The sequence below is a fragment of the Nomascus leucogenys genome, chromosome 17 (genome assembly GCF_006542625.1).
Source record: "Nomascus leucogenys isolate Asia chromosome 17, Asia_NLE_v1, whole genome shotgun sequence".
Classification (NCBI taxonomy): domain Eukaryota; kingdom Metazoa; phylum Chordata; class Mammalia; order Primates; family Hylobatidae; genus Nomascus; species Nomascus leucogenys.
This window is the reverse complement of record NC_044397.1, coordinates 6,076,214-6,103,176: the sequence shown is the minus strand read 5'-3', so window position 1 is coordinate 6,103,176 and position 26,963 is coordinate 6,076,214. Positions and strand designations below refer to the sequence as shown.

Below are 26,963 nucleotides of genomic sequence, written 5' to 3'. Positions count from 1 at the left end.
CATCTTAGCCAGTGAGACAAAAAGAAAGAATGATAGCTACTCAGCCTCCTGAGGAGGGCTCCAAAATTTGAATCTGAATCCTGGTTTTACTGCTTTTTAAGCTATTAATATATATCCTAAGGGAATGCCTTTGAGCCCATGTCATCATCTTTAACATTGGAAAAAAACAGCTTCCCTCTAGAGTTCTGAGGATTACAAATACTATATGCAGAGTGCTTAGCATGGCCGGGCACGGCCTGTAATCCCAGCACTTTGGGAGGCCGAGGTGAGTGGATCACCTGACGTTGGGAGTTCGAGACTAGCCTGGCCAACATGGTGAAACCCTGTCTCTACTAAAAATACAAAAAATTAGCTGGGCTTGGTGACAGGCGCCTGTACTCCCAACTACTTGGGAGGCTGAGGCAGGAGAATTGCTTGAACCCGGGAGGCAGAGGTTGCAGTGAGCCGAGATCACGCCATTGTACTCCAGCCTGGGTGACAAGAGCAAAACTGTCTCAAAAAAAAAAAAAAGTGCTTAGCATGGAATAAGGCATAAAGTAGGCATTCTATTTAATGAATAATTGTTATATCACTTAGTAGAGTAATATGGGAAGTTAATGGAACCTCACTGAAACTTGGCTTCCTCATCTAATAATGAGAAAAAAGTTGTATCTATTCATGGGGTGTTGTGTGAATTCAATGAGATAATGTAAGAATGGCTTACATTAAAACTATAAAGTAAAATATAAACAAGGGGCTGGGCATGGTGGCTCACGCATGTATAATCCCAACACTTGGGGAGGCTGAGGGGGGAGGATTGCTTGAGTCTAGGAGTTCGACACCAGCCTGGGAACATGGCAAAACTGTCTCTACCAAAAATACAAAAATTAGCCAGGTGTTGTGATGCATGCCTGTAATCCCAGCTACTTGGGACACTGAGTTGGAGGGATCACTTGAACCCAGGAGGCAGAGGTTGCAGTGAGCCAGGATTGCGCCACTGCACTCCAGCTTCCTGGGTGACAAAGCCAGATCCTGTCTCAAAAACACAAAAACAAAAATAACACAAACAAGGTTCCAGACTTGCCACTTAACTAGCTATAGGACCATAAGTCTATGAGTGTCAGTTTCTTCAACCACAAAATAAGGATATGGATGATTCAAAACAAATTTTTGGTTTTGGAAAATAATTAGATTAGAAACATATATAAAAGATAACACATTATATCAGTATCAGAGTACTACACATATAAAGACCAGGACCAATCAAGGAGAGAACGACTGCCCAGTGGGACTGAGGTAATAACAACCATGTGGTATAAAAAAATCTGTCTGGCACTTGTTTTCACGGTCAGACACAAAAGCAGTAACAATATATTCAAGTTAGGAAAACACAATACATTTCGGCCTAGTTTTCCTGTGTATAGATACAGACAAGAATATTTTGCTTGTACTATAAAATACTAAAATATAAATAATAAATGTCTTCAAACCTACCCTTTGAAGCATGGACTCTGACCAGGCATATCCATTATGTTCCACAGCCCATTGCAGAATTGTTCCCATGATGCACAACATGACATCTGACTGCAAAATGTTAACTAGGCTTGCAAACAGAGGGCAGAATGGAGGCAACACCGGAGGTGGGAGTGCTGAAAATACAGTTGTTATTATTGGTTTCTTTTACAGAACATGCTTTAGAAACTATCTCTGTTACTTTTGATAGTTTTAACTCAAAGAATATTCATTAACACACACCTTAAAGCTATTATTTTATCTTCTCAAGGTCAAATGCATAAAAAGAGCCACATAATTAGCAGCAGTACAAAAGAAAGTCTGTCTTTTCCCCTAGAAAGGTCTTAAGATCTCAGATAAAATCAACCCAGAGGACTTAGCACAAACTATTTCTATGTTAACATATTTATTATTCCTTTGAATAGGAGGTTGTTCACTAGGAAAGCTTACATTTAAATATTCATTCCACCAAAGACAATCATCATAGTTAATAGAAAACAACGTTTAACAAGTAAAAAAGACGGGTATGACATTTTTAGAAAGATTAAAAATACCTGTATCTTCTCTATTTTGTCTTTTCAATTTCCGTTGAGCTTCTTCTGCCTAATAAAGAATAAAGTTATTTGGACAGGGAATTAGTAATGCCCGCTACCACACCCAGCTAATTTTTATATTTTTAGTAGAGACGGGGTTTCACTATGTTGGCCAGGCTGGTCTTGAACTCCTGACCTTGTGATCTGCTCACCTTGGCCTCCCAAAGTGCTGGGATTACAGGTGTGAGCCACCATGCCTGGCCTTTTTTTTTTTTAGATGAAATCTTGCTCTGTTACCCAGGCTGGAGTGCAGTGGCATGATCTCAGCTCACTGCAACCTCCACCTCCTGGTTCAAGCAATTCTCCCTGCCTCAGCCTCCATAGAAGCTGGGATTTACAGGTACCCGTCACCATGCCCAGCTAATTTTTGTATTTTTAGTAGAGACAGGGTTTTGTCATGTTGGCCAGGCTGGTCTTGAACTCTTGACCTCATGTGATCCACCCATCTCGGCCTCCCTAAGTGCTGGGATTACAGGTGTGAGCCACTGTGTCTGGCCAAGGATGAACATCTAAAATCAGAAAATAACACAACAGAGGCCGGGGCGTGGCAGCTCACACCTGTAATCCCAGCACTTTGGGAGGCCAAGACAGGTGAATCACCTGAAGTCAGGAGTTTGAGAGCAGCCTGGCCAACATGGAGAATCCCCATCTCTACTAAAAATACAAAAATTAGCTGGGCATGGTGGCACACACCTGTAATCCTAGCTACTCGGGAGGCTGGGGCAGGATAATTGCTTGAACCTGGGAGGCAGGGGCTGTAGTGGAGTGAGCTGAGGTCTGCACTCCAGCCTGGGTAACAGAGTGAGACCCTATCTCAAAAAAAAAAAAAAAAAAAAAAAAGATATCTATCCTTAATGTTCTAGTCCTCCCCCAAACTGATACATCAAGGTTAATTTTTTTTCAACTAAAAGAATCTCCAAACGAGTTCTCTATTACTTCAAATTAGAAGGGAAACATGTACAACCCCAAACCAAAAAAACTTATTTAAGCTTGAACTCTATGACTTCATCAAAAACTTAATAAAAGCTTTATGTTTAAGTTTTGTTCAATGCTGTTTATTGAAAAACCATTTTAAGAGAAGACTGCTAAAAGGCAGATTTTTTTTTTTTTTTTTTTTTTTGAGATAGGGTCTCACTCCCATCGCCCATGCTGGAATGCAGTGGTGCAATCATAGCTCACTGCAGCCTTGACCTCCTGGGCTCAAGTGATCCTCCTATCTCAGCCTCCTGAGTAGCTGGGACGAGAGGTGCATGACACCATGCCTGGGAATTTTTGTATGTTTAGTAGACGTGGGGTTTCACCATGTTGGCCAGGCTGATCTTGAACTCCTGAGCTCAAGCAATCTGCCGGCCTCAGCCTCCCAAAGTGCTGGGATAACATGCCTCACCAAAAAGGCAAAATTTAATTACCTAGGAATGATTGGAAAGCTCCACGAATCTCTATGAGAAAGTGTTAAATAATACCAATTCTGAAATGTGCATAAAATGGATTAACTGATTATAATGCAGGTTGAAAATTTGTTTTAAAAAACTGTACCCATATATGTATAGGTATGTATTATATAGATCTTATATACATATGCACAAAACGCTAGGGGGAAACTCCAAAATGTTAGGTGGGGGTATTTTAAGTAACTTTTACTTTCTTCTTTATATTTTATATTTTCCAAATTCCCTACAATAAAAGTGTATCATTTTTCAATCTGCAAAAGCAGTAAAAAGTTGTTTAGGAAAAAACATCCAAGCCAGATACAGTGGTGCATGCCTCTAATCTCATCTACTCAGGAGGCTGAGGTGGGAGGATTGCTTGAGCCCAGGAGTTTGAGGTTGCAATGCTCTATAATGGCATTGTGAATAGCCACTAAACTCTAGCCTGGGCAACATGGCGAAATCCCATCTCTTAAGAAAAACAATGCAACCCTTCCCTGCTACATTTTTAATTTTCCCAGTTACCTTGGACTGTTCTGCCCTTGAAAAGTGATAGAAATACAAGTTGAACTCTTTGGCACATTCTGGTTTCAGTTCATACATGCCTCGTCCTGTTAATCCAGGTTTCCTATGAAAGAAAGGACCTTAGAATATTATTACCAAAGCCATACACTAATTTATGAGATAGTCTTGGATATTAGAACAAGAAAGCAGAGCTCTCATATACTGCTGGTGGGTGTTAAGCTACAACTATTTTCAGTGGGTTGATTTGGCAATCTAAATCCAAGTTCTACATGCATCTGTTTTATTTAGCATGCCCACTTGGAATTTATCCTAACTAGACAAGTGAACGTGATGGACACTGCAGTGGCAACAATTAAAAAGTCTATTAACGGGAAATAAGTAACAAATTACAACATCTCCAAACAACTGAACACCATTAACAGTGATGATAATTTCTCTATTTTTACATGTAAAGACCTCTGTGTTAAGTTTTATTAAGTGGAAAAAAGCAAGTACACTATTGGGGTTTAGAGAACTTTCCTAAGCAAATTATAAAACCCAGAAGCCAACTGAGACAGAGTTTTAAAAACAGAAAGTTAAAAAACAAAGTTAAAAAACAAGGGACAGACTGGAAGAAAGTACTGTGATGTATTAAGTAACAATTGATATTTCTAATATATAATACTTTTGGAACAATGAGATAGGGACAAACAACCATAAAGAAAAATGCATTAAAGTATGAAAAAACAAACAGCCAATAAACACACGAAAAGATGCTCAACTTCACTGTTATTAGAATAATGCAAATTAAAATAAGGTACTAAAAGACTGCTCATATTAAAGTGTTGACAAAGTTGCAAGGCACTCTTTATACACGGCTAGTCAGAGTGTAAACTGATGACTTTTTTGGGAAGGGAATTACGAGGTATGTATCAAAATGTAATACAAGCTTTCATTTTGATCTAGCTAATGCTCAAAGAAACACTTTCATAGTCAAAGATACACTTGTTAATGCTGTATGTACAAGGATGTTCAATATTTGTTTATAAGAGAAAATCTGGAAGTTATGTATTATACTTATAGGGAAGAGGTTAGATACATTACAGTACATGACTACAAGGAAGTGAAAAAGGGCCTGGCGCCATAGCTCATGCCAGTAATCTCAGCACTTTGGGAGGCCGAGGCGAGCTGGATCATCTGAAGTCAGGAGTTTGAGACCAGCCTGGTCAACATGGCGAAACCCCATGTCTACTAAAAATACAAAAATTAGCCAGGTGTGGTGGCGGGCACCTGTAATCCCAGCTACTTGGGAGGCTGAGGCAGGAGAATTGCTTGGACCTAGGAGGCAGAGGTTGCAGTGAGCCAACACTGTGCCACTGCACTTGAGTCTCGCTTTGTCACCCAGGCTGAAGTGAAAAAGGATGAAGTATGCCTATATGTACTGACAAAGTATATTACATAAAAACTAAAAAAAACCCAATAAAAACAACAACCCCCCCCCCCCCCCGCCACCAAGGACACAAATACATGGAAACATTCTATTATTTAGTTTTAAAAAAGGTTATAGAATAGTAAATATGAAATGAGCCCATTTTTTGTTATAAATATAAGATATTTAGAAAGATACACATCTAAACATAATAGAAATCATCTGAGGGGTTGGATTACAGGTAATATTTTTTCTTTGTATTTTTCCATGTTTTTTCTAAAAGCAAGTATTTATGACCAACAAAAAATAAAGACATTATCTTCAAAAATTTATAATGGGTTAAAAATAATGAATACATTGTCATTGGGGTAGGAAGCAAAGAAAAAACAGGCTTAAGAAACTGCCTCAATATCTTTAATAAGCATTTATTAAATGCTTATAAATTTATTAAATTCCAGGTCCAAGCAATAAATTCCCCAGTTTATTGACTGGGGAAGACTGTGGACACTGGAGAAGGCGGCATTGAGAGGCTATCCCACAATTTAGGTGGCACATTCAAATGGAAACAAAGAAAGCAGTTTTAAGAAATTACAATGCATTTACTTAGATCACTGCTGAGGTTAATTTTTACTATTTGAAACCATCAGCTATGAACATCTATTCTGAATGTGACGAAAACCCTCACAATGTCACTTTATGTTGCTGAGTACAGGGTGAGATCAGAAAAGTGAAATGTCAGTGAGAAATCTAATTCAGAACTATAATTTGAAAATGTCTGTCAATCTCTGAAAGCTGCAACTTCATTCTCAGTTGCATCAAAGAAAACACTCTAAGAAAAATGAATGTACTGGAAAAGTAAAACAGAATGTGAAATAATAGGAAGTAAACTCACTTGAAATGGGCAACTGCTTCGATTACACTCTCCATGCCAGTCTCCTTGTTCTCCTAAAGGTACAGGACACAAGTGTGTTTCATGTTAATAATAACTACTAGCACTCTGAGCATTGTGTTTTATCTCATTGACCCTCATAACAACCTAAGATAGATACACCTTATCTCCATTTTTACAGATGAGGATTCCACAGCAAATACAATAATACAAAACCAGACACACTTACTTGGTAAGCTGATGTTTATTCAAACTGATATATTATTTTAAAATACATAAGATAGATAAAACTTTATGATTTTTAAAAAGTCACTACCATACAGAATCAAGGTAAGAGCTTTCTAAAGGAATTAAATGAAAACACAAAGTATATAAAACATTTAAAAAATTTATGTAAAATACTTCTGGTATTTTATAAAATAGTTGCACTAATTTCTTGTCTACTTTCAGTACAACAGCACTTCCCAAATCATATCTCATTCACAATAAGATATTAATAGGAATTCTGTGAATAAATAATTCTTTAAAATGTTTGGGAAATACAGTTACAATCACTTTATTTTTTATTTTTTTGAGACGGAGTCTCGCATTGTTACCCAGGCTGGAGTGCAATGGTGTGATCTTGGCTCACTGAAACCTCCACCTTCCAGGTCCAAGCAATTCTCCTGCCTCAGCCTACCAAATAGCTGGGATTACAGGCGCCCGCCACCACACCCGGCTAATTTTTTTTTTTTTTTTTTTTTTAGTAGAGATGGGGTTCCACTATGTTGGCCAGGCTGGTCTTCAACTCCTGACTTCGTGATCTGCCCACCTTGGTCTCCCAAAGTGCTGGGATTACAGGCGTGAGCCACTGTGCCCAGCCGACAATCTTAAACCACTTTAAAAATGCTTTTTGAAATTTTATTGTTCCTTAAAGTTTAGGCTAAATTATAACTGCTTCCCAATTGAACAACTTGGGATTCACTTCCTGCATTAAAGCAGTACAAGTAATTTTTATCTTGACTAGATATTTAGTGACATTAAGGAATTATTCATCATTCGGCCAGGCATGGTGGCTCATACCTGTAATCCCAGCACTTTGGGAGGCTGAGGTGGGCGGATCACTTGAGGCCAGGAGTTTGAGACCAGCCTGAACAACATAGAGAACCCCCATCTCTACTAAAAATACAAAAATTAGCCAGGCATGGTGGCGTACGCCTGTAATCCCAGCTACTTGGGAGGCTGAGGCATGAGAATCACTTGAACTCGGGAGGCAGAGGTTATAGTAAGCCAAGATCATGCCATTGTACTCCAGCCCGGGTGACCGGGCCAGACTCTGTCTATCTCTCTCTATATATATATTTAGAGAGATATATATATATAGTTTTTAAAAGTGTGAAAACATAAAGATAGGGTTTTTTTTTTTAAGAGTCCTCATTTTCTAGATCAGAGTTTTTCGACCTTAGCACTATTGACATTCAGATCAGATATGTTGTGGGGGGTTGTCCTGGGTATTGTAGGATGTTTAGCAGTATCCCTGGCCTCTACCCACTAGATACCAGTAGCACCCCACACCCTGCCCTGAGTAGTGATATTCACAGATGTCCCCTGGGGGGCAAAATTGTCCTCAGTTGAGAATCACTGTTTTAGATGCATATAGTCCTATTTATAGATGAAATGGTAAATACAGTATTTTCTAGGAAATAATACAGGGGGCACAGAGATTAGTGGTTGGGGTATAGATGAAACCAGACTGGCCTCTGTTGAAGCCGGTGATGGGTTTGTTATACTACATTTTTTAATCTCTATAGATGTTTGAAGTATTTACAATACAAAGTTTAAAAGTATTACTATGCAACAAAGACAGGTTGAAATCTCAGAAAAATAAATGTTAATTAAGGTTGAAAGTTTTGATCTATGTTTCATATTAGGGCAAACATTTTGAAAAGCCTCAATGAAAATAAAGTCCCTTCTCAATTACAAGGGTTGAGTTTCTGAAAAGCCCCATGGCTGAAATATAGGTTGCTGGGGAACTTATCACCCCTGGAAGGAAAAATAGTTGCAATTGAACCTATGAATGTCCTTTTCACTATTATTTTACATTCACTAAAATGAAACAAAGGCTCGTCATTAAGAAGACTCTCTGGAGGCCAAGAAGGAAAAAGCTTAGGAAAACATTATTTATTCTACTCAACATAGGTGAGTAGGCACTTCTGACTCCCTTCCTCAATATACTAGGTTACAAAGCATTATCCATACCCATAGCAACTCTGTACTAAAGACCCTATAATGACCTCTTTCTGTGGGGTACAAACCTTAGTGCCAAGGTTTGGGATTACTTTTTGTTTAGTGCCCTTATCTTCTTCAAGGCTTTATTGTAAAAGATTCTATTACTATTCTGTTTTCTACTCCTATTCTCTTTTTCTAATTATTTATAATAAGAGTGACTGGAATTATACACATCCCATGACAATAGATTTTACAATTGTGAGAAAGGTATACAGAAGTAAATCTATAGATACTAGACTGATAGGGAAAAGTTTCTACTTTTTTTTTTTTTTTTTAGAAATGTAGGTACTTACATCTTCAGGTAAAGACTTTACCAATTCACTATGAGCCATAGGCTTGATACTCAACTGATGGATAATCTCTCGCTTGATTTCATCTGTAGCATTTACCTGTCCAACTCCAGGACTAAATCTCTCTCCTGTCAAAAATGAAAAAGTATATATACATACATTTAACATAATCACAATATTTTCGTGATATATACTTATAATTCATGCAGCATGTTATGTTTCTCTAAGTCTGCCTGAGCAATGGGAAAGTAATGACTGTTCTGGCAATAAGCCAGGGAGAGAGCAGCTCCTTCTGTGTCTCAGACCCAACACGTGAGGGCAGGCTTTAGGCAGTGGAGAGAGCTCTTGCTGCTGTTTTGAAATAATGGGATCAGAAACGTGGGAAGGGATTAAATGTGGTCAAGGAAACTACATTTACCCCATTCTCCTTGTGGCAGCAAGGAGGGAGAGCCTTCCTTTCCCCTACTGTCTAGTGGCAAATAAAATATCAACTTCAGAGACCTTCTTCATTGGTGTCATCTCCTGACAGTAGCCAGGATTCTCTGCTGTATGGACTACAGGGGGTCTAAAACAATAGTAAAGGACTGAAGATATAGGTAATAAGGAAAGAAATCCACATCTATTAGCCATACATCTAAAGGTAGCTTGGAATTATTGTATCTGAAGTCAAGAAGATACTTTTGTACCACAAACCCATGGAGAGAAACATAGTTAAGATATAAATCAAGAGTAAACAGATCTTAAATATCCTATTCCTTGCTTGCTAAATTCTCCTGTCACCCCCTCCCCCCACCACCTCCTCACAAAATACAGAGTCTTCCAGTTTATTCTGTTTCAGTAATTGTATTTTCTCCTTCTTCCAAAGCACCACAGTGCTGTTACTCTCAATATTACAGTAACCAAAGGGGAGAAAAAGAGAAATATTCCAATTCTCTTCCCCTAAGACTGAGTATCCTCTCAAAACAAGGGAAACACAGACCAGAAATTCCAAACTATTTGCTACTATAAACGTCAGTGTAATTTATTAAGTGCCTCAAACAATTTAAACTTACCAACAAGCATTATAATGAGGTATAGCATTTCTTCTATTAGAGTATTGTTCTGCTGAACAACATCCTATAACAAGTGAGGGAAGATAAAGTTCAGAGATAATAATAGGCATATTGTATAATCTCAAGAGGATTAACATATCCAAAAGGAAGTAAAGATGCTTCTTTAGCAATGTGTTGTGGTTTCATAAAACATGTTCTTACCTTATGGGTAATCTCAGAACTAAATCTTTTTCCATAGTCTGGAGTACTGAAAATCTGATAAAGTTCAAAGCGGCTGAGCATGATCATCAGGAAATGATTTGGATCCATCATGGAGACACCTGTCTTTTTTTTTTTTTTAATGTTTGAGATAAAGGAAAAGAGGAAGGTCAAAGGGGCCACTATTGAAACAATTAGTGAGAGATAATTTGGCTTGCACAAGAGAAAGCAGTTTACCAATCCTAAAAGGTTCACCAATCCCAATAAAAGATGAAAACCTATTTAACCTCAATCCCTACTTGTGGTAGCAGACAAGTATGGAAAGGCATCTAAATTGGTAAAACAAAATACCAACAAACAAGCCCCAGACCTAAGCCCACCCAGCACAGTAACACGAACGATGAGTTCTCTTTCCTTCTAATACTTTGAAATACTTGTATTCCTATGAATTCAGTGCCAAAATTTTATTTTGGGGTTCTCTGATCACTGTTTGGACTCGGAAATGTGGTATATTAATTAACCTTCTAGTATTTTAAAAATATAGATCATATTAAACTATTATCAAGATCTCCTAACCTATTTTTTTCTGGTAAGCATTATACTGACTGAAGTGACAGCTTTTAAATATTAGTTTCAATTCTCTTTTAATTCCATTTGTATAAATTATAAATCAACTTAGATTTTGTTCTGAACTAATATTTTTTTGAAATACACATTTCTTGACTTTATTTTTATTTATTTATTTTTTGAGACGGAGTCTCACTCTGTCGCCCAGGTTGGAGTCCAGTGGAGTGATCTCAGCTCATTGCAACCTCTGCCTCCCAAGTTTAAGTGATTCTCCTGCCTTGGCCTCCCAAGTAGCTGGGACTACAGGCGCATGACACCACGCCAGGCTCATTTTTCTAATTTTAGTAGAGACAGGGTTTCGCCATTGTTGACCAGGCTGGACTCAAACTCCTGACCTCAGGTGATCCACATGCCTCAGCCTCCCAAAAGGCTGGGATTACAGGTGTGAGCCTCTGTGCCCAGCCACCTTTATTTTTCTATAATGACTAAATCCATTCAGCAGTAACAGAGAACAACTACTATGTGACAAGCACTATGCAAGGCAAAAGGGACAAAAAAAGAAACAAGATATAACTGCCATGGTTTGGTGGGGTGGGGGTAGGATGCTGAAGAGTAAACAGTAATCACAATCCAGGGCTGTGAGTGCTATGGCAGGGTTAAATACCATGCTAGGGTCCTCACAAAAGGGACATGTAGCCAAGTTTTAGTGTGTCAGGGAAGGCTTCCCGGAGGAAGTAATGCTAAAGTAAACACAAAGACAAACAGGAAAATAAGTTAGCTAGGTAAATGGAAAAAGAAGGGGTGGGTAACTTAGGGAGCAAAAGAAATAAATATGTAGAGTTTAAGATGTATGAGAATATGGCAAATTCAGGGAACTTCAATGTAGTTAAGTATCGCAGTCCTTGAAAATTAGTTTAAGGGGTTTAAACTAAGAGGTTTAACATTAGTACATTAATTAAAGAACCAGAAGACAATGAAGAAAGGATGGCTTTCAGGTATATGACTTTAGCAACTAGGTAGACTGTGGAACAATTCACCAAGGTAGGGAAGTGAAGACAGGAAGAAGGCATGGAGGAAACATGAGGAGTTATTCTGAACACGTTTCATCTGAAGTGTGTCTAGGAAATATAGATGGAAATGATCTGAAGGCTGTTAGCCATATGAGCTTGGAGCTTAGGAGACAGGGCTAGGCCGGAGTTGTAGATTTGGGAGTGATCACAGGTGACTGAATTCTATGGAAATAACAAGAAGCAAAGATTCCCCACAACCTTTAAGTTCAATGCTTTTAATTCATTACCTGAAGCATTACTACATCCTTGTCAAACATCTCACGTCTGCATTTCACATTATGGTAGTAATAAATCTAAAAAAATAAGTAATTATATTGAGTAAATAGTTATTGGTTCAGGCTCTCTCCTAAACCTTCCCTAAAAGCACAAGTTTGTACAAGAATGTGTGCATGTGTGTGACGTGGTTTCTCTAACAATTAACATTATCTTAGTATAGATTAATTAATTACAGATTTTCACATTACAGTGGTCATGATATGGTTCACATTTTGCGGCTAACTTGCTGGGTTTCCAAATAAAGTAAAAGGTTGTGGTCTCAGGAAGGTCAGGAGCTACCAAACGCAGGAGAAAAAAAAAAATCTGTTTACAGCTATACCACCCCAAATGCGCCAGATCTTGTCTGATCTTGGGAAAAAAAAAAAAAATTTCATTCCAAGCCTATGTGAGGTCTATAAAAAGTAAAACCTCAATTTTACAGCTATATTAAAGGGCCTTTTATCTTTTAATTCAATTTAATTTAAATAGATAAAATCTGGATTTTTATTTTTTAATATCCAACTTTGTTCCAAAAAATTATTTCAAGTAAAAATCATGACCACTGTTGTTCATTTCTACTTTTTTCCATTATTTCTTGACAAACTATGAATAAAAGTTTAAGGAAACTTTTTGTTTTATCATTAATCTTTTCAAACAATTTTAATGTAGATAACTCAGCTTTCACTGACTAAGTCCACTGAAAATTACAACCTTCACAGAAGCCAAGAATGGAATGAAAACTCTTCATAGAATTAGAAAACACTTACCTGGTTTACTAGAGAGAACCCATTTCTTCTCCACATTCCGGCATGTACTTGGGCACATAGAACGAGACATCTAAGAGGGTGTTCTATCAACATGGGTGGGCTAAGTTCACTCTATATACACAAAAAATAAAAAAACAGAAAACAAAAAAAACCACACACATAAAATCAGTTTAAAAAGAAGTTTGGTCGATAGGGATAAATGCTTTTATAAAACACAATATAAATTATTATTATATATTTTTTTGAGACAGAGTCTCACTCTGTCACCCAGGCTTTAGCGCAGTGGCGCAATCTCGGCCTCCCGGGTTCAAGCAATTCTCCTGCCTCAGCCTCCCGAGTAGCTGGGATTACAGGCATGAGCCAACATGCCTGGCCAATTTTTGTATTTTTAGTAGAGAGGGGACTCGCCATGTTGGCTAGGTTGGTCTTGAACTCCTGACCTCAGGTGATCCACCCACCTCAGCCTCCCAAAGTGCTGCGATTACAGGTGTGGGCCACTGCACCCGGCCTTATTTATTTTAATTATTTTAAGATATGTTTGTGTGATGGTTAGTTTTATATATCAACTTAGCAAGGCTGTGGTATCCCATTTATGGTCAACACCAATCTAATGTTGCTATGAAGGTATTTTTTACACAAGATTAACATTTAAATCATAGACTGGCTGGGCATGGTGGCTCATGCCTGTAATCCCAGCACTTTGGGAGGCTGAGGCAGGTGGATCACCTGCAATCAGGAGTTTGAGACCAGACTGGGCAACATGGTGAAACCCTATCTCTACTAAAAATACAAAAATTAGCTGGGAGTGGTGGCAGGCACCTGTATTCCAGCTTCTCAGGAGGCTGAGGTAGGAGAATTCCTTGAACCAAGGAGGCAGAGGTTGCAGTGAGCCGAGATTGCGCCACTGCATTCCAGTCTGGGTGACAGAGTGAGACTCTGTGTCAAAAAAAAAACAAAAAAAAACAAAAAAAACATAGACTCTGAGTAAAGCAGATTACCCTCACGGAAGAAAGAATTCTGCCTTTATGACAGCCACTGTACTCAAGGCTGCAACATCAACTCTTCCCTGGGTCTTTCCAGTCTGCCAGTCTGCTAGGCTCCCCTGCAGATTTCAGACTTGCCAGATTTCAGCCCCCACAATTTCATGAGCCAGTTCCTTACAACAAATCTCTGTCTCTCTCTCTCTATATATGTATCTATACACACACACACACACACACACACACACACACACACACACACACGCACACACCTTACTGGTTCTGTTCCTCTGGAGAACCCAAACTAAAAATGTGTTTCAAAGTGATTTCAAATACAAGGAACATAATAAATAGGTATTCACTTTTAAATGTAAGCACCACTTACTAGAGGTAGGAGCTCTGGAAATTTATATGCCACTTCACTTTTGCTTAATAATACATGTAAACCTGCATGAAAGAACAAACAAAAAACAGTATTTCTATCGGTAAAAATCATTTAGGAAAAATACCCTAAATATTCACTCAACTTTATATCTAACTTCTTTTATCTTTAGGAACCTATCAAATTACCAATTAAGATAGAAAATGAACTATATTCATAAGAGGCTTTTTATTATTTTTTTGAGATGGAGTCGCGCTCTGTCACCCGGCTGGAGTGCAGTGGTGCAATCTTGGCTCACTGCAAGCTCCACCTCCCGGGTTCACGCCATTCTCCTGCCTCAGCTTCCCGAGTAGCTGGGACCACAGGCGCCCGCCACCATGCCTGGCTAATAAAAGAGGCTTTTCAATGCTTCTCATGAATCTGTTATCAAAGGGACACTTAGAACTAGTCTTAGTTGTATGTACTAATACACACTGATGACATTTTAAAAGCTATCAAAACAATTTATATACACGTTATGCCAACTTTAAGAGTTGTATTTCACTGGGCCATGGAATTTGTTCCCATTTAAAGTATAGCAGTGAGAGATCCTTCTGGCCACTGAATGGAGAAACTGGCCCTGGAATTCACGGTCCTCACTGATACTGACCTTTGAATTAAGTTCCCCAGAACTTTCGGTTTAGGATCAAAGCCTCCTTAGTTTCTAACCTCAAGGGATCTTGGCTGACTGCAACCTCTGCCTCCCAGGTTCAAGCGATTCTCCTGCCTCAGCCTCCCGAGCAGAGCAGCTGGAACTACAGGTGCACTCCACCACGCCCAGCTAATTTTTTTATTTTTACTAGAGACGGGGTTTTGCCATGTTGGCCAGGCTGGTCTCGAACTCCTGACTTCAGGTGATCTGCCGGCCTCGGCCTCCCAAATTGCTGAGATTACAGGCATGAGCCAACACGCCCGACCTTCAGTTCATTCTGAGTGTGTTCTGTTTATGCTATTGCTTAAACAGAGGACACCCTTTAAAGTCTTATCGATATATAATGGCCACTTACTCAAGCCTGGTTTGAGGCTTTCTTCATCCAGGAAAACTTGCATTACTAATGCCATTCTAATAGCTTATTCTAAACATTTACTGCTCAAACTCCATTACCACCTGCTTCAAACTGTCCATGAACTGTTTTATGTTGGTTTACTTAGATTTCCAATTAGATTACAAGCAGTTAGGCTAAGGTTTATCAAATACAATGAAATGAATACTCAAAAATATTCATACAACAGCTTTGAGGGAGGTAAAAACCTAGGCAGAAATTAGTACATTTTTAGAGTATTGACTTTTTTCATTGTAGATGACTATCAGCATCAGCTTCCTCCCATAAAATTAGACTTTTTTTTTTTTTTGAGACAGAGTCTCACTCAGATTTTTAAAGGCAGAAGAGATCAGTGGCTCAGTTGGAGACAGGACTCATTACTCAATTTCTTGCCTTATTTTTTTTTTTAAGTGCATGTGCAGGGCACGCCACGCTGTACCTGTGTGCTACTTCCCCACGCATGTCTCACTTTCCTGCCTTCTATCCAACACTTTTCCACAACACCATGCCATCAATTGCCTGTGTTGAGGATCGACAGTTCAGTTGCTCAAAACACTTATAAAAACACAACTGGGCCTGAACAAGTTATAGAAATAAGAGAGATTTCTTCTTACGATCATGATTTCATTCTAGGTAATGGTCTATTGTATCATTTTAATATTCATATGTCTAGGAATAACAACTTTATAAGCCTCAGAGTAGGTAATTATCTTAAATTACCATGACTTCAATAATATATCCATGGCAAGGGTCTATCAGTGGGATAATGTGATAGGTCTCAGAACAATGAAAAAAAAAAATGCCTTCAGAATGAAAGAGGAACCATTACTACTGACCCCATGTACATTAAAAGGACAATGAAGGAATATTAACAACTCTAGGCCCACAAATCTGATAACTTAGATGAAATGGATCAATTCCTTGAAAGACACAAACTATCAAAACTCACACAAGGAGAAACAGATAACCTAAACAGGCCCGTATCTGTTAAAGAAATTGAGTCAATTATTAATAATCTTCCAAAAACTAAAGCATCAGATGAGATGACTTCACTGGTGAATTCTGTCAAACATTTAGGGAAGAAACGAAACAAATTCTCTACAATCTCTTCCAGAAAAAAACAAAACAAAACAAAAAACACACCCTCACATCACATTAAGCTACTGAGCCACAAACTTCACATAAACGACATATTTTACAATGAGTAAAAATACCTTCAAAATTTCTTTCTGTTCTCTGAGTTAAAACGGAACTAAAGAAAACAACAGTGTGTGAGCAAGATAAGAATACCTAGAATCGAGAAATATGAAAGCTGTACCGAAATGAGTCTGCAGAGATGGATAAGTGCATATTCAAAGTCTTTGGCCACGTAAGATGGCAGCTTCAGACATTCTACCAATTAATTACAAGTGGCTTATAAATCAACTACTTGAAATTAAAAGAATTATCACCCCATTATGGCCTTGTTCTTGACCTGTTGTGTAAAAAGCTATCAATAAATATATGAAACAGCTCAGAGGGAGAGGAAAAAAAGGAGAATAGAAAACCTAGGGTGGCTTCAAGTGATTAGTAATTGCTTAAGTGACAGATTAATTTGAATGGTAACAACACAGACTTTGAAGCTGGATTCGACGAAATGATAAAACATGTGGTATCTGTAGTTAAGTCTAAAGAAGCACTATGGTATAACGGCTATAAACATGGCCTCTGGTGCCAAACTTCCTCATAATGCCAATGATTCTTTCTTGTTGTGTGACTTACTAAGCAAGTCACTCTCTATGCCTCTGTCTTCCCATCTGTGAAGCAAGCTTAATAATAATACCTACTTCACAGGACGATGTGATGATTGGATAAGTTAATGATGTAGAAATCGCAGAATAACGTCTGGCACAAAGTAAGTATTCACAGATATTAACCACAAACAACAATTTAAAAGATAATTTTAGGGTTTTATTTTAGGGGAAATGCTTTACCTGCAAGTAAGCGAGAAACTGGGAGGTGAATGCTAACTTTTTCTTGGGAAACACAGTATCTGATAGTTTCCACTGAATGTCCACAAATGCTTAGTGTGATTGGCTGTTCACCATCAGTATAACCACCATGACACTGCATCAGTACAGCGAGACATTTCTTGTAAGCTTCAATTAACACTTTTTCCTACAAAAGAGGGTTTTTCTGTAAGTTACTCAAAAGGTTGAGTTTCTACAACATTGAATAAGCACCTTAAATTCAATGAGTAAGTACCTCAAATAACAATATGGGCAAAACCAAACTCAATCCTCCCTCCCAAATTTGGTCCCTCTTCCAGTGTCCCTCATCTCAGTGAATGATACATTTACCCATATAGTGTAGAAATCTGCAAGTTATTCCAGTACCCTCCTTTCCCCCATTCCCCATTGTCCAATCTATTACCAAGCTGGCAACTTCATCTTCTAAGTTTCTCTCATTATTGCTACTTTTCTCTATCTCTAGTAACTCCAAGGCATTGCCAAGCATCTCTCTATTAAATTCCTGCTTTGATTCTTGCCCCCTTCATCCATTCTCCATACAGAGCAATTTTAAAAAACATGTAAATTGAATCATGTCACTGTATGGAGAATGGATAAAGGGGGCAAGAGTTGAAGCAGGGAATTTAATAGAGAGATGGTAATCTCTAAAGGCATCCCACTTCAATTCAAGTAAAATGCAGGCTGAGTGTGGTGGCTCACGTTGGTAACTCCAAGACTTTGGGAGGCCGAGGCAAGCAGATCGCTTGAGCCCAGGAATTCAAGACCAGCCTGGGCAACATGGCAAAACCCTGTCTCTACAAAAAATATGAAAATTAGCCAGGTGTGGTGGTGTGTGCCTGTTGTCCCAGCTACTCGGGAGGCTGAGGTGGGAGGATCACCTAAGCCCAGGGAGGTCGAGGCTGCATTGAGCTGGGATTGCACCACTGCACTCTGGCCTGGATAACAGAGTGAGCTGTGTCTCAAAAAAAAAAAAAAAAAAGAATTACATTCAAAACTTCTTTCCATGGCCAAGGCCCTGAAAAATCACTCCTGTGCCCAAATCTCTGTTCTCTACTTCTGTGCTCCAACCACAGACCTTTCTATAGCTCCTAGGACTACTCTAGTCCCTGTCATCACAGACTATAATGCAGCTGTCTTCTCAGTCAGATATATCATTTACTCTTTGTTCCGTTAACTTTTACAGATTGTTCAGACCTTACAGAAACCTCCCTAACCTCATAATGTATACAGGCTCTCATCTAGACTTCATCGCCAAAGGAAGGCCAAAATAATTTTAAGACACAGGACAAATGTACCAATAATAAAACTTTTATTTTTGAATAAATTTATAAACTACCATTTTTATATTCTCAAAGTCTAGAAGGGATTATGGAAAAAAAACAAAGATAGTTACATTAGGGAAGAGACAATTTGGATTATTTCTTTCTCTATTTTTCAAGTTTTTCCTAAGGCTATAGAATTTTAAAATTTTACTAAGTTTATAGGTGGAGAAGGAAAATATGCTGTTTGATGAACTAAGTATCACCACTATTTTCTCCAGATCTCCTTGAAATTTACTTAGGATTCTGCTTATTCCTCCCTCTTCCACTTTCCTCCTATTCCCCGCACCTAGAAGAAACTCACATCTGAAGCACACCAGTCCTGCATCATTGAAATGACATGTGTTAATTTCATTTGTAGTGTGAAGGCTGCTTCCCACTCTGGTTCCATTTCAATATGTTGTCCTACTTGACGTGTAATTGGATCCATTCCCTTAAAGGAAGTGAAAAAATTATATATGAATGAAAATTATAGTTGTTCTTTTATATGGAAACCTAAGAAGTTATGTAGAAGAAATATATATTGATCATAAAAACATAGAAGGTATAAGTTTTAACACGAAACTTCAAGTACTATGAGAAGTAATAGCTTTTAAAATTATGTGTTTATATAACATTCTCTAAAATATAAATTTAGAAATCCCAATAAACGCATTATTTCAGAGGTATCATCCAAGATCTGTTTTAGGCAATAAAATACTTCAATATTTCACTGCAATAATCCTTCCTTTTTAGCTGTATTGTCTATAGAAAAAATTGTTAAAAGAAATGTGACAAGCTTTTAAAATGTTATTGAATTTATAACTGTATTTTATAATAAAGTTTTAATATTATGTCCTAATATGCAATTACGTTTTCACAGAGCCTGAAAGAAGGCAAAACAATAAATAGCTTTTAATTAAAATTACTGTTCAGAAACTAGCCTAACTATTTTAGTATGTCAGAACTTATTAAACAATAGAGAATACAGAATACTTCAAGTATCAAAAATGACCAAAGTAGCTATTGTTTTTACAGATACATGAAAAACATAGTAGTATTATAATAAATTAAACACCCATGAACTACCACCCAACCTAGGAACTAGAATGGTAAGTCAGGCCAGACATGGTGGCCCACGCCTGTAATCCCAGCACTTTGGGAGGCCGAGGCGGGTGGATCACTTGAGGTCAGGAATTCAAGACCAGCCTGGCCAACATGGCGAAACCCTATCTCTACTAACAATACAAAAATTAGCTGGGTGTGGTGGCGTGCACCTGTAATCCCAGCTACTCGGGAGGCTGAGGCAGAAGAATTGCTTGAACCTGGGAGGCAGAGTTGCAGTGAGCCAAGATTGTGCCACTGCACTCCTGCCTGGGCGATAGAGCAAACCTCCACCTCCAAAATAAATAAATAAATAAAAATAAATTCAAACAAATAAAAATAAAAATGGTAAGTCAACTTTGGTCATTCCTTTTCTTAAGAAAGCCAGGTGGCTACTAAAGGAATCATAATAGTACTTGCTCAGATTTTTAGAGACGTCACCTATCTTCTTACAGTTATAACTGGTTAAATATACCTGTTCGTTTCTACTTCTAGATTCTGTTTTGTATATAGGGATGTTTCCTAAAAAGAGAATTAAACAGGGGAAAAAGGTCTACACTGTATTATATAAATATCGCATGAAGGAGAGAAAAAGAAACATGGAAACATTAAAAAGCAAAATCAAAAACGACTACAGTTTCTCAAATAACTTGACTATACTTCCAAGAAAGCATATTAAAAAAAATAAACTTGTAACCTCTAAAGAAAGAACATTAGTGGAAACCAAAGAAAAACAAAAGTGACTGGCGCAGTGGCTCATGCCTGTAATCCCAGCACATTGGGAGGCCGAGGTGGGTGGATCACTTGAGGTCAGGAGTTTGAGATCAGCCTGGACAACTTGGTGAAACCTCGTCTTTACTAAAAGTACAAAAAAATAGCTGGGCATGGTGGCAGGTGCCTGTAATCCCAGCTACTCAGAAAGCTGAGGTCAGAGAATCACTTGAACCCAGGAGGCGGAGGTTGCAGTGAGCCAAGATTGTGCCATTGTACTCCAGCCTGGGCAACAGAGTGAAAAACTATGTCACAAAACAAAACAAAACAAAACAAACAAAAAAACAACCCCAAAAACTGGCCAGGTGCGGTGGCTCACGCCTGTAATCCCAGCACTTTGGGAGGTTGAGGTGGGTGGATTACTTGAGGTCAGGAGTTTGAGACCAGCCTGGACAACTTGGTGAAACCCCCTCTCTATTAAAAATACAAAAATATAGCTGGTGTGGTGGTGTATACCTGTAATCCCGGCTATTTGAGAGGCTGAGGCAGGATATTCACTTGAACTCTGGAGGTAGAGATTGCAGTGAGCTGAGATTGCGCCACTGCACTCCAGCCTGGGCGACAGAGTGAGACTCCATCTCATAAACAAAACAAAACAAAAAAACCAACACAGAACCCAAGAGCAGTAGATGCCGGAATCTTTGCTGGGATCTCCTTTGCTCCATACCTTTCTAAGAATCTCCAATTAAAGAGGAGCTTCCTGGTCAGAATTGCAGCCATCCAAATTGATCTTTTGGAAATGTGCACGAAATGAAAAGATGTGCAGACAGAAAGCTGTTCATTTCAATGAACAACAACAACAACAACAACATAGAAGCAGGGCCTGGGCCTGTGCCTGCGCCTCTAGTCCCAAGCAACTTAGGAGGCTGAGGCAGGAGAACTGCCAGAGCCCAGGAGTTCAAAGGTATAGTACACTATGGTTGTGTCTATGACTAGCCACTACACTCCACCCTGGGCAACACAGTGAGACCCCCATCTCTTAAAAAGAAAAATTAAAAAAAAAAAAAAAAAAAAAAGAAAAGAGAAAAAAAAAAAGGAAAAAGAAAGTGTAACAGTTTTTACATACCTGCATACATTTTAGTAATTCCAAAAAGGCATCAAACCCTTCTAGGAACTTTTGCCTCAGCTCATCTGACCATTCAGTTGGTTTGCTAATTAACACATACCTGAACAAGATAAAAGTGACAGTGGCAATTAACATAAACATTGACTTTCTATAAATTGCAACTAGTTTAATAATTAAATGAAAACTTACTTGAGATCTAAAATAAGGCTCTGTACTCTCCTAAATTTGAAGGCTTGTAAAGCAGTGTATCGTTCAAACTGAAATCTGCCCTGGGCATCTCGATGTCTCAAATGATCCATAAAAGTCTTAATGATAATGCTCATCAGGTTTTCTTCTGTGATGAGCATTCGAGCCTAAAAACAAAGTTTATCAGAGTGCATGGTAATCAAAAACTATGTATTAGGAAGACTAAAAAAAAAAAGTCACCAACATTGTTTAGCTCCTTCAGTTTAAACCTTTTTCAACACAACTATATATCATAAATGCATTACTGTGTATTTCTAAATAACAATTACTTACTCCAATTGCCACGTGTATGAAGCAACAATTATACCAGATGCCAGAAAGATGCCACAATGTTAGAAGACAGTTCCAAGGCTCATTACTCAAAGATAATTCAGGGTGGGGGCTCTGAATCAGGCTGCAAATTTTCCTTAACTGAGACATTTAGACACCTATAATGGTATGGTATAGTTATTCTAGGATCCAGAGGTTTATGACATAGATTCTCTAGAACTCAGTATGAAACAATATTTTCTCTTAATTTCCTTAGTTGAGATTTATTTTTTCTTTGTGTGTGTGTGCATGTGTGTACATATATACATATTTTTGAATAAGCAAATACATGTAAATGATACTAAATGCAACAGGGAGTCTCCTAGCTCCTGAGGTCTTCTTTCTAAAGGCAAACTCTGTTTTTTTTTTTGAGGCAGAGTCTCACTCTGTCACTCAGGCTGGAGTGCAGTGGCGCAATCTCAGCTCACTGCAAGCTCCACCTCCCAGGTTCACGCCATTCTCCTGCCTCAGCCTCTCCGAGTAGCTGGGACTACAGGCGCCCGCCACCACGCCCGGCTAATTTTTTGTATTTTTAGTAGAGACGGGGTTTCACCGTGGTCTCGATCTCCTGACCTCGTGATCCGCCCGCCTCGGCCTCCCAAAGTGCTGGGATTACAAGCGTGAGCCACCGCGCCCAGCCGGCAAACCCTGTTAATCATAGTTCCTTGCATATTCCTGCAGAGATGGTACATGTATGCGTATTTTACATATGTATAATTACAGAGCCTGTATTTATATATATATATATAAAATTATAGAGTATATACTACATAATACACACACATATATAAAATGTATAAATAAAGTGTGTATTAAGTATACACAAGTATGTATAATTATATCTATCTTTTTCCTACAAAGGATAGCATATTATACTGTTTGGTACATTTTTTTACTTGATATGGGACAATGTCCCATATCAGTTCATACAAATGCTCGTCATTCTTTTTAACCAGGTCTACTTTTGTATCAGATTTTATTTAGCCAAGCTTTTACTGGTCAGACATTTGGGTTGTTTCCAGTTTTATGCTATTAAAAAAGATGTTGCAACAAATATCCACTGTGTATAGTTGTAGGAATATTTATAGAATAATTTCCTGAAAGTGGAAGTAATCGGTTAAAGAGTATGCACATAATAAATTTTAATGATATCACCAAATTGTTTCCACAAAGAGGCTTAACAATTTCTCTTTCTACCTACAATATGGGCCATGCCCTCTCATGCCCTCCATAACACAATATAACTTCAAACATTTTGCTCTTTGCCCTTTTGATGGTGTTAATCTGCCCTAGTAGAGTCAGAAAGTCTAATGTTACTTTGAATACTTCATTTTGCACTCTGATACAAAAGATCATGGATCCTCCCCCTGACATTTTCCAGCCTCAATAGCTAATCTCTCCTAGGATTCTAGAGTGTTATTGATGCTGGGGGACAACTTAAATAGGTCTCGCGTAAGTCAAGATCAGGTAATTAGCAACAGAAAAAGTTTCATCAAAAGGTAGAACAAGGCCAGGTGCAGTAGCTCACGTCTGTAACGCCAGCACTTTGGGAGGCTGAGGCAGGCTGATTATTTGAGCCCAGTTAGAGACCAGCCTGGGCAACACAGTGAAACCCTGTCTCTTTAAAAAATAAAATAATTAGCTGGGTGTGGTGGCATGTACCTGTATTCCCAGCTACCTGGGAGGCTGAGGTGGGAAAATCACCTGAGCCTGGGAGGTCAAGGCTGCAGTGAGCCATGATCACGCCACTGCAGCCTGGGTGACAGAGTGAGACTCTGTTTTAAAAACAAAAAACAAAAAAACCCCAAATAAGTAGGAACAAAAATGCAGAAGACAGAAGTCTAAGAATATATTAAAATTGTATTCTAATATAGATGTTAAATTCTACAGTCAGCAGATAAGTAGAAAATCTATAAATATAAAACTGAGTTTGAAAACTTCAGGACTTAAAGCAGGCAGTAAGAGGAAGTTTGGTGGAGAGACAACTTAATATTGTTAGAATGTAAACCCCCACCAAAAAGGCACTTACTAGCATTTTTAGTTTCAGGTGAATGTTAACAGAGATGGTTCACATACTGCACAATTTTGGATTGGATTCTAATTGTCTTTAGGGGTGTCAAAAAAAAAACTAGGCTGGGTGCAGTGGCTTATGCCTGTTATCCCAGCAAGGGTGGCCGAGGCAGGTGGATCACCTAAGGTCAGGAGTTCAAGACCAGCCTGGCCAACATGGTGAAACCATGTCTCTACTAAAACACACAAAAATTAGCTGGGCGTGGTGGTGGGCTCCTGTAATCCCAGCTACTCGGGAGGCTGAGACAGGAGAACCGCTTGAACCCAGGAGGCAGAGGTTGCAGTGAGCCAAAATCATGCCATTGCACTCCATCCTAGGTGACAGAGCAAGACTCTCTCAATTAAAAAAGTAAATAATAATAGAGTGGTTCATTACTACTACTACTACTACTACTACTATTATTACTAGGATGGTTCATTACTAATGTCCCATTAAAACAGGAAGTAGCTTGCCACAGTGGCTTATGTCTATAGTTCCAGCTACTAGTGAGGCTGAGGTTGAGGACTGCTTGAGCTCAGGATTTCGAGGCCAGCCTGGGCAACACAGCAAGGCCTTGACTCTTAAAAACAAACAAAAACCCCAAAAACCAAAAAAATAAAAAAACCAGGGGAGTTATTCAGGCATTTCTACTTCTAAAAGATAACAAAAGCAGCATAGTTTTCAAAGTTACAAACAGAAAAGAAAAATAAAAGACCTTAGGTTCTCAGCTTTATCACCTTATGCTAAGAAATTGTTGCTAACCTTTCAAAGTAATTTTCAACATTAAATACCAAACATTATTTGGTATTTATTCTTGGTATATATTTCTTGTAGTTAACACTTACCCTAAAAAATTAATTTTTTTTTTTTTTTTTTTTTTTTTTTTTGAGACAGAGTTTTGCTTTGTCACCCAGGCTGGAATGCAGTGGCATAATCTTGGCTCACTGCAATCTCCTCTTCCAGGGTTCAAGTAATCCCCCCACCTCAGCCTCCTAAGTAGCTAGGATTACAGGTGTGTGCCACCACGCCTGGCTAATTTTTTATATATATTTAGTAGAGACAGGGTTTCACCAAGTTGTCTAGGCTGATCTTGAAGTCTTGACCTCAAGTGATCTGCCTGCCTCGGCCTCCCAAAGTTCTGGGATTACAGGTGTGCGCCACTGTGCCTGGCCTTTCTTAATTTTTATGCCTACAATTCACTTTGCTTTAAAAAGCATTACCACTATCAGCCGGGCACAGTGGCTCACACCTGTAATCTGAGCACTTTGGGAGGCTGAGGTGGGCAGATCACCTGAGGTCAGGAGTTCCAGACCAGCCTGGCCAACATGGTGAAACCCCCTCTCTACTAAAAATTAAAAAATTAGCCGGGTGTGGTGGCGGGCACCTATAATCCCAGCTACTCGAGAAGCTGAGGATGGAGAACTGCTTGAACCCAGGAGGCGGAGGTTGCAGTGAGCCCAGATCATGCCACCGCACTCCAGCGTGGATGACAAGAGCGAAACTCTATCTCAAAACAAAAACAAAAACAAAACCATTACTACTTAATTATATTAATTACAGTTTTTATTCATTTTATATGATTCATATTCAATTTTGTATTGCAAGGCTCATTACCTATTTAACAGCATATTCAAAATGGGCCAAATTCTCCCATAAGACTCTGAAAAATACAACTGAATAATAATAATCATCTATGCCTATACTTTTAAACTAAACATGCCATAGCATACAGGGATAATGCTGACTGAACACATATTTAATAAATTAGAACAACTATCATATTCTAATCACTTGAATTATAAGCACTTTTTTTTTTTTTTGAGTCAGAGCCTCACTCTGTCGCACAGACTAGAGTGCAGTGGCATGATCTTGGCTCACTGCAACCTCCACCTCACGGGTTCAAGCAATTCTCCTGTCTCAGCCACCCAAGTCGCTAGGATTACCAGCATCTGCCACCATGCCCAGCTAATTTTTTGTATTTTTAGAAGAGACAGGGTTTCACCATGTTGTCCAGGCTGGTCTCGAACTCCTGACCTCAAGTGATCCTCCCACCTTTGCCTCCCAAAGTGCTGGGATTACAGGCATGAGCCACTGTGCCCGGCCAGTACTGGGTCTTGACCAAAGGTCTTGACCAAACTAAAAATGAAGACTGTGTTAATTGTAAGGTAATTGTGATTCGAAAGGTACCACTGCTATAAAACGTTCCACTAATATCTAGGGCAAGTTATTTTTAACCCGGGATGTGCATAATAATTATTAATGGAGTTGTTGGTTTTTTGTTTGTTTGTTTTTAAAGAACTATAAAAGTACTTTTCTGCTTTCAGTCATGATGAAGTAGCTCCGAGGCTCACCAACATTTCCACCAAGAACAACTAGAAAAGCTTAATAAAAGTAAAAAAAAGTTTGAAATCACTAGAGAGCTGCTGAGACAAGGACTCCGGGAGATAAAACCAGGGAGAAAGAGAACTGCATAAGGAGGTGAGCCAGCATTCTGCAGCTGCTTTTCCCTCAGCATTTGTCTATTCTGGGAGTGCGGTAAGAGGGGATTAAAGATCCCAAGAAAAAAACAAAGCTACCTTTGCAAAAACTGTAACAGTGAGAAAATTATGACAATGAAAGAGATCTGACCTAACTGACTTCATCTTGCCTTTAATCTCCAAAACTGCCCGTATTCATTCCTGGGTGCAGGCCAAACTAACTTTGGGAGGAATGTGGTTTACAGTTTAACTTTAAAACAAAGGCTGGGTGTGGTGGCTCATGCCTGTAATGCTAGTACTTTGGGAGGCTGGGGTGGGAGGATCATTTGAGCCCAGGAGTTCAAGACCAGCCCAGGCAACATAGCAAGACATTGTCTCTACTAAAAATA

The 26,963-nt window shown here is 38.7% G+C and overlaps 1 protein-coding gene across 6 annotated transcripts in view; it reads right to left on the bottom strand.

The window, feature by feature from the left end:
* Nucleotides 1-26,963, bottom strand: part of UBR2 (ubiquitin protein ligase E3 component n-recognin 2) — a 129,287-nt gene that overhangs the window by 37,449 nt on the left and 64,875 nt on the right. For 5 of the 6 annotated variants that reach the window (XM_030797587.1, XM_030797589.1, XM_030797590.1 and 2 more), the window contains 14 exons: nt 21,682-21,845; nt 21,493-21,592; nt 18,877-19,005; nt 17,218-17,401; nt 14,166-14,227; nt 12,801-12,911; nt 12,006-12,071; nt 10,145-10,267; nt 9,944-10,007; nt 8,895-9,019; nt 6,337-6,389; nt 4,037-4,139; nt 2,046-2,094; nt 1,474-1,628 (listed from right to left, as the gene is read on the bottom strand). In XM_030797587.1, the coding sequence (XP_030653447.1) occupies nt 1,474-1,628; nt 2,046-2,094; nt 4,037-4,139; nt 6,337-6,389; nt 8,895-9,019; nt 9,944-10,007; nt 10,145-10,267; nt 12,006-12,071; nt 12,801-12,911; nt 14,166-14,227; nt 17,218-17,401; nt 18,877-19,005; nt 21,493-21,592; nt 21,682-21,845 (1,488 nt within the window). Of the gene's footprint in view, nt 1-1,473; nt 1,629-2,045; nt 2,095-4,036; nt 4,140-6,336; nt 6,390-8,894; nt 9,020-9,943; nt 10,008-10,144; nt 10,268-12,005; nt 12,072-12,800; nt 12,912-14,165; nt 14,228-17,217; nt 17,402-18,876; nt 19,006-21,492; nt 21,593-21,681; nt 21,846-26,963 lie in introns of those variants that run through there. The other variant, XM_030797591.1, reaches the window with a different exon arrangement.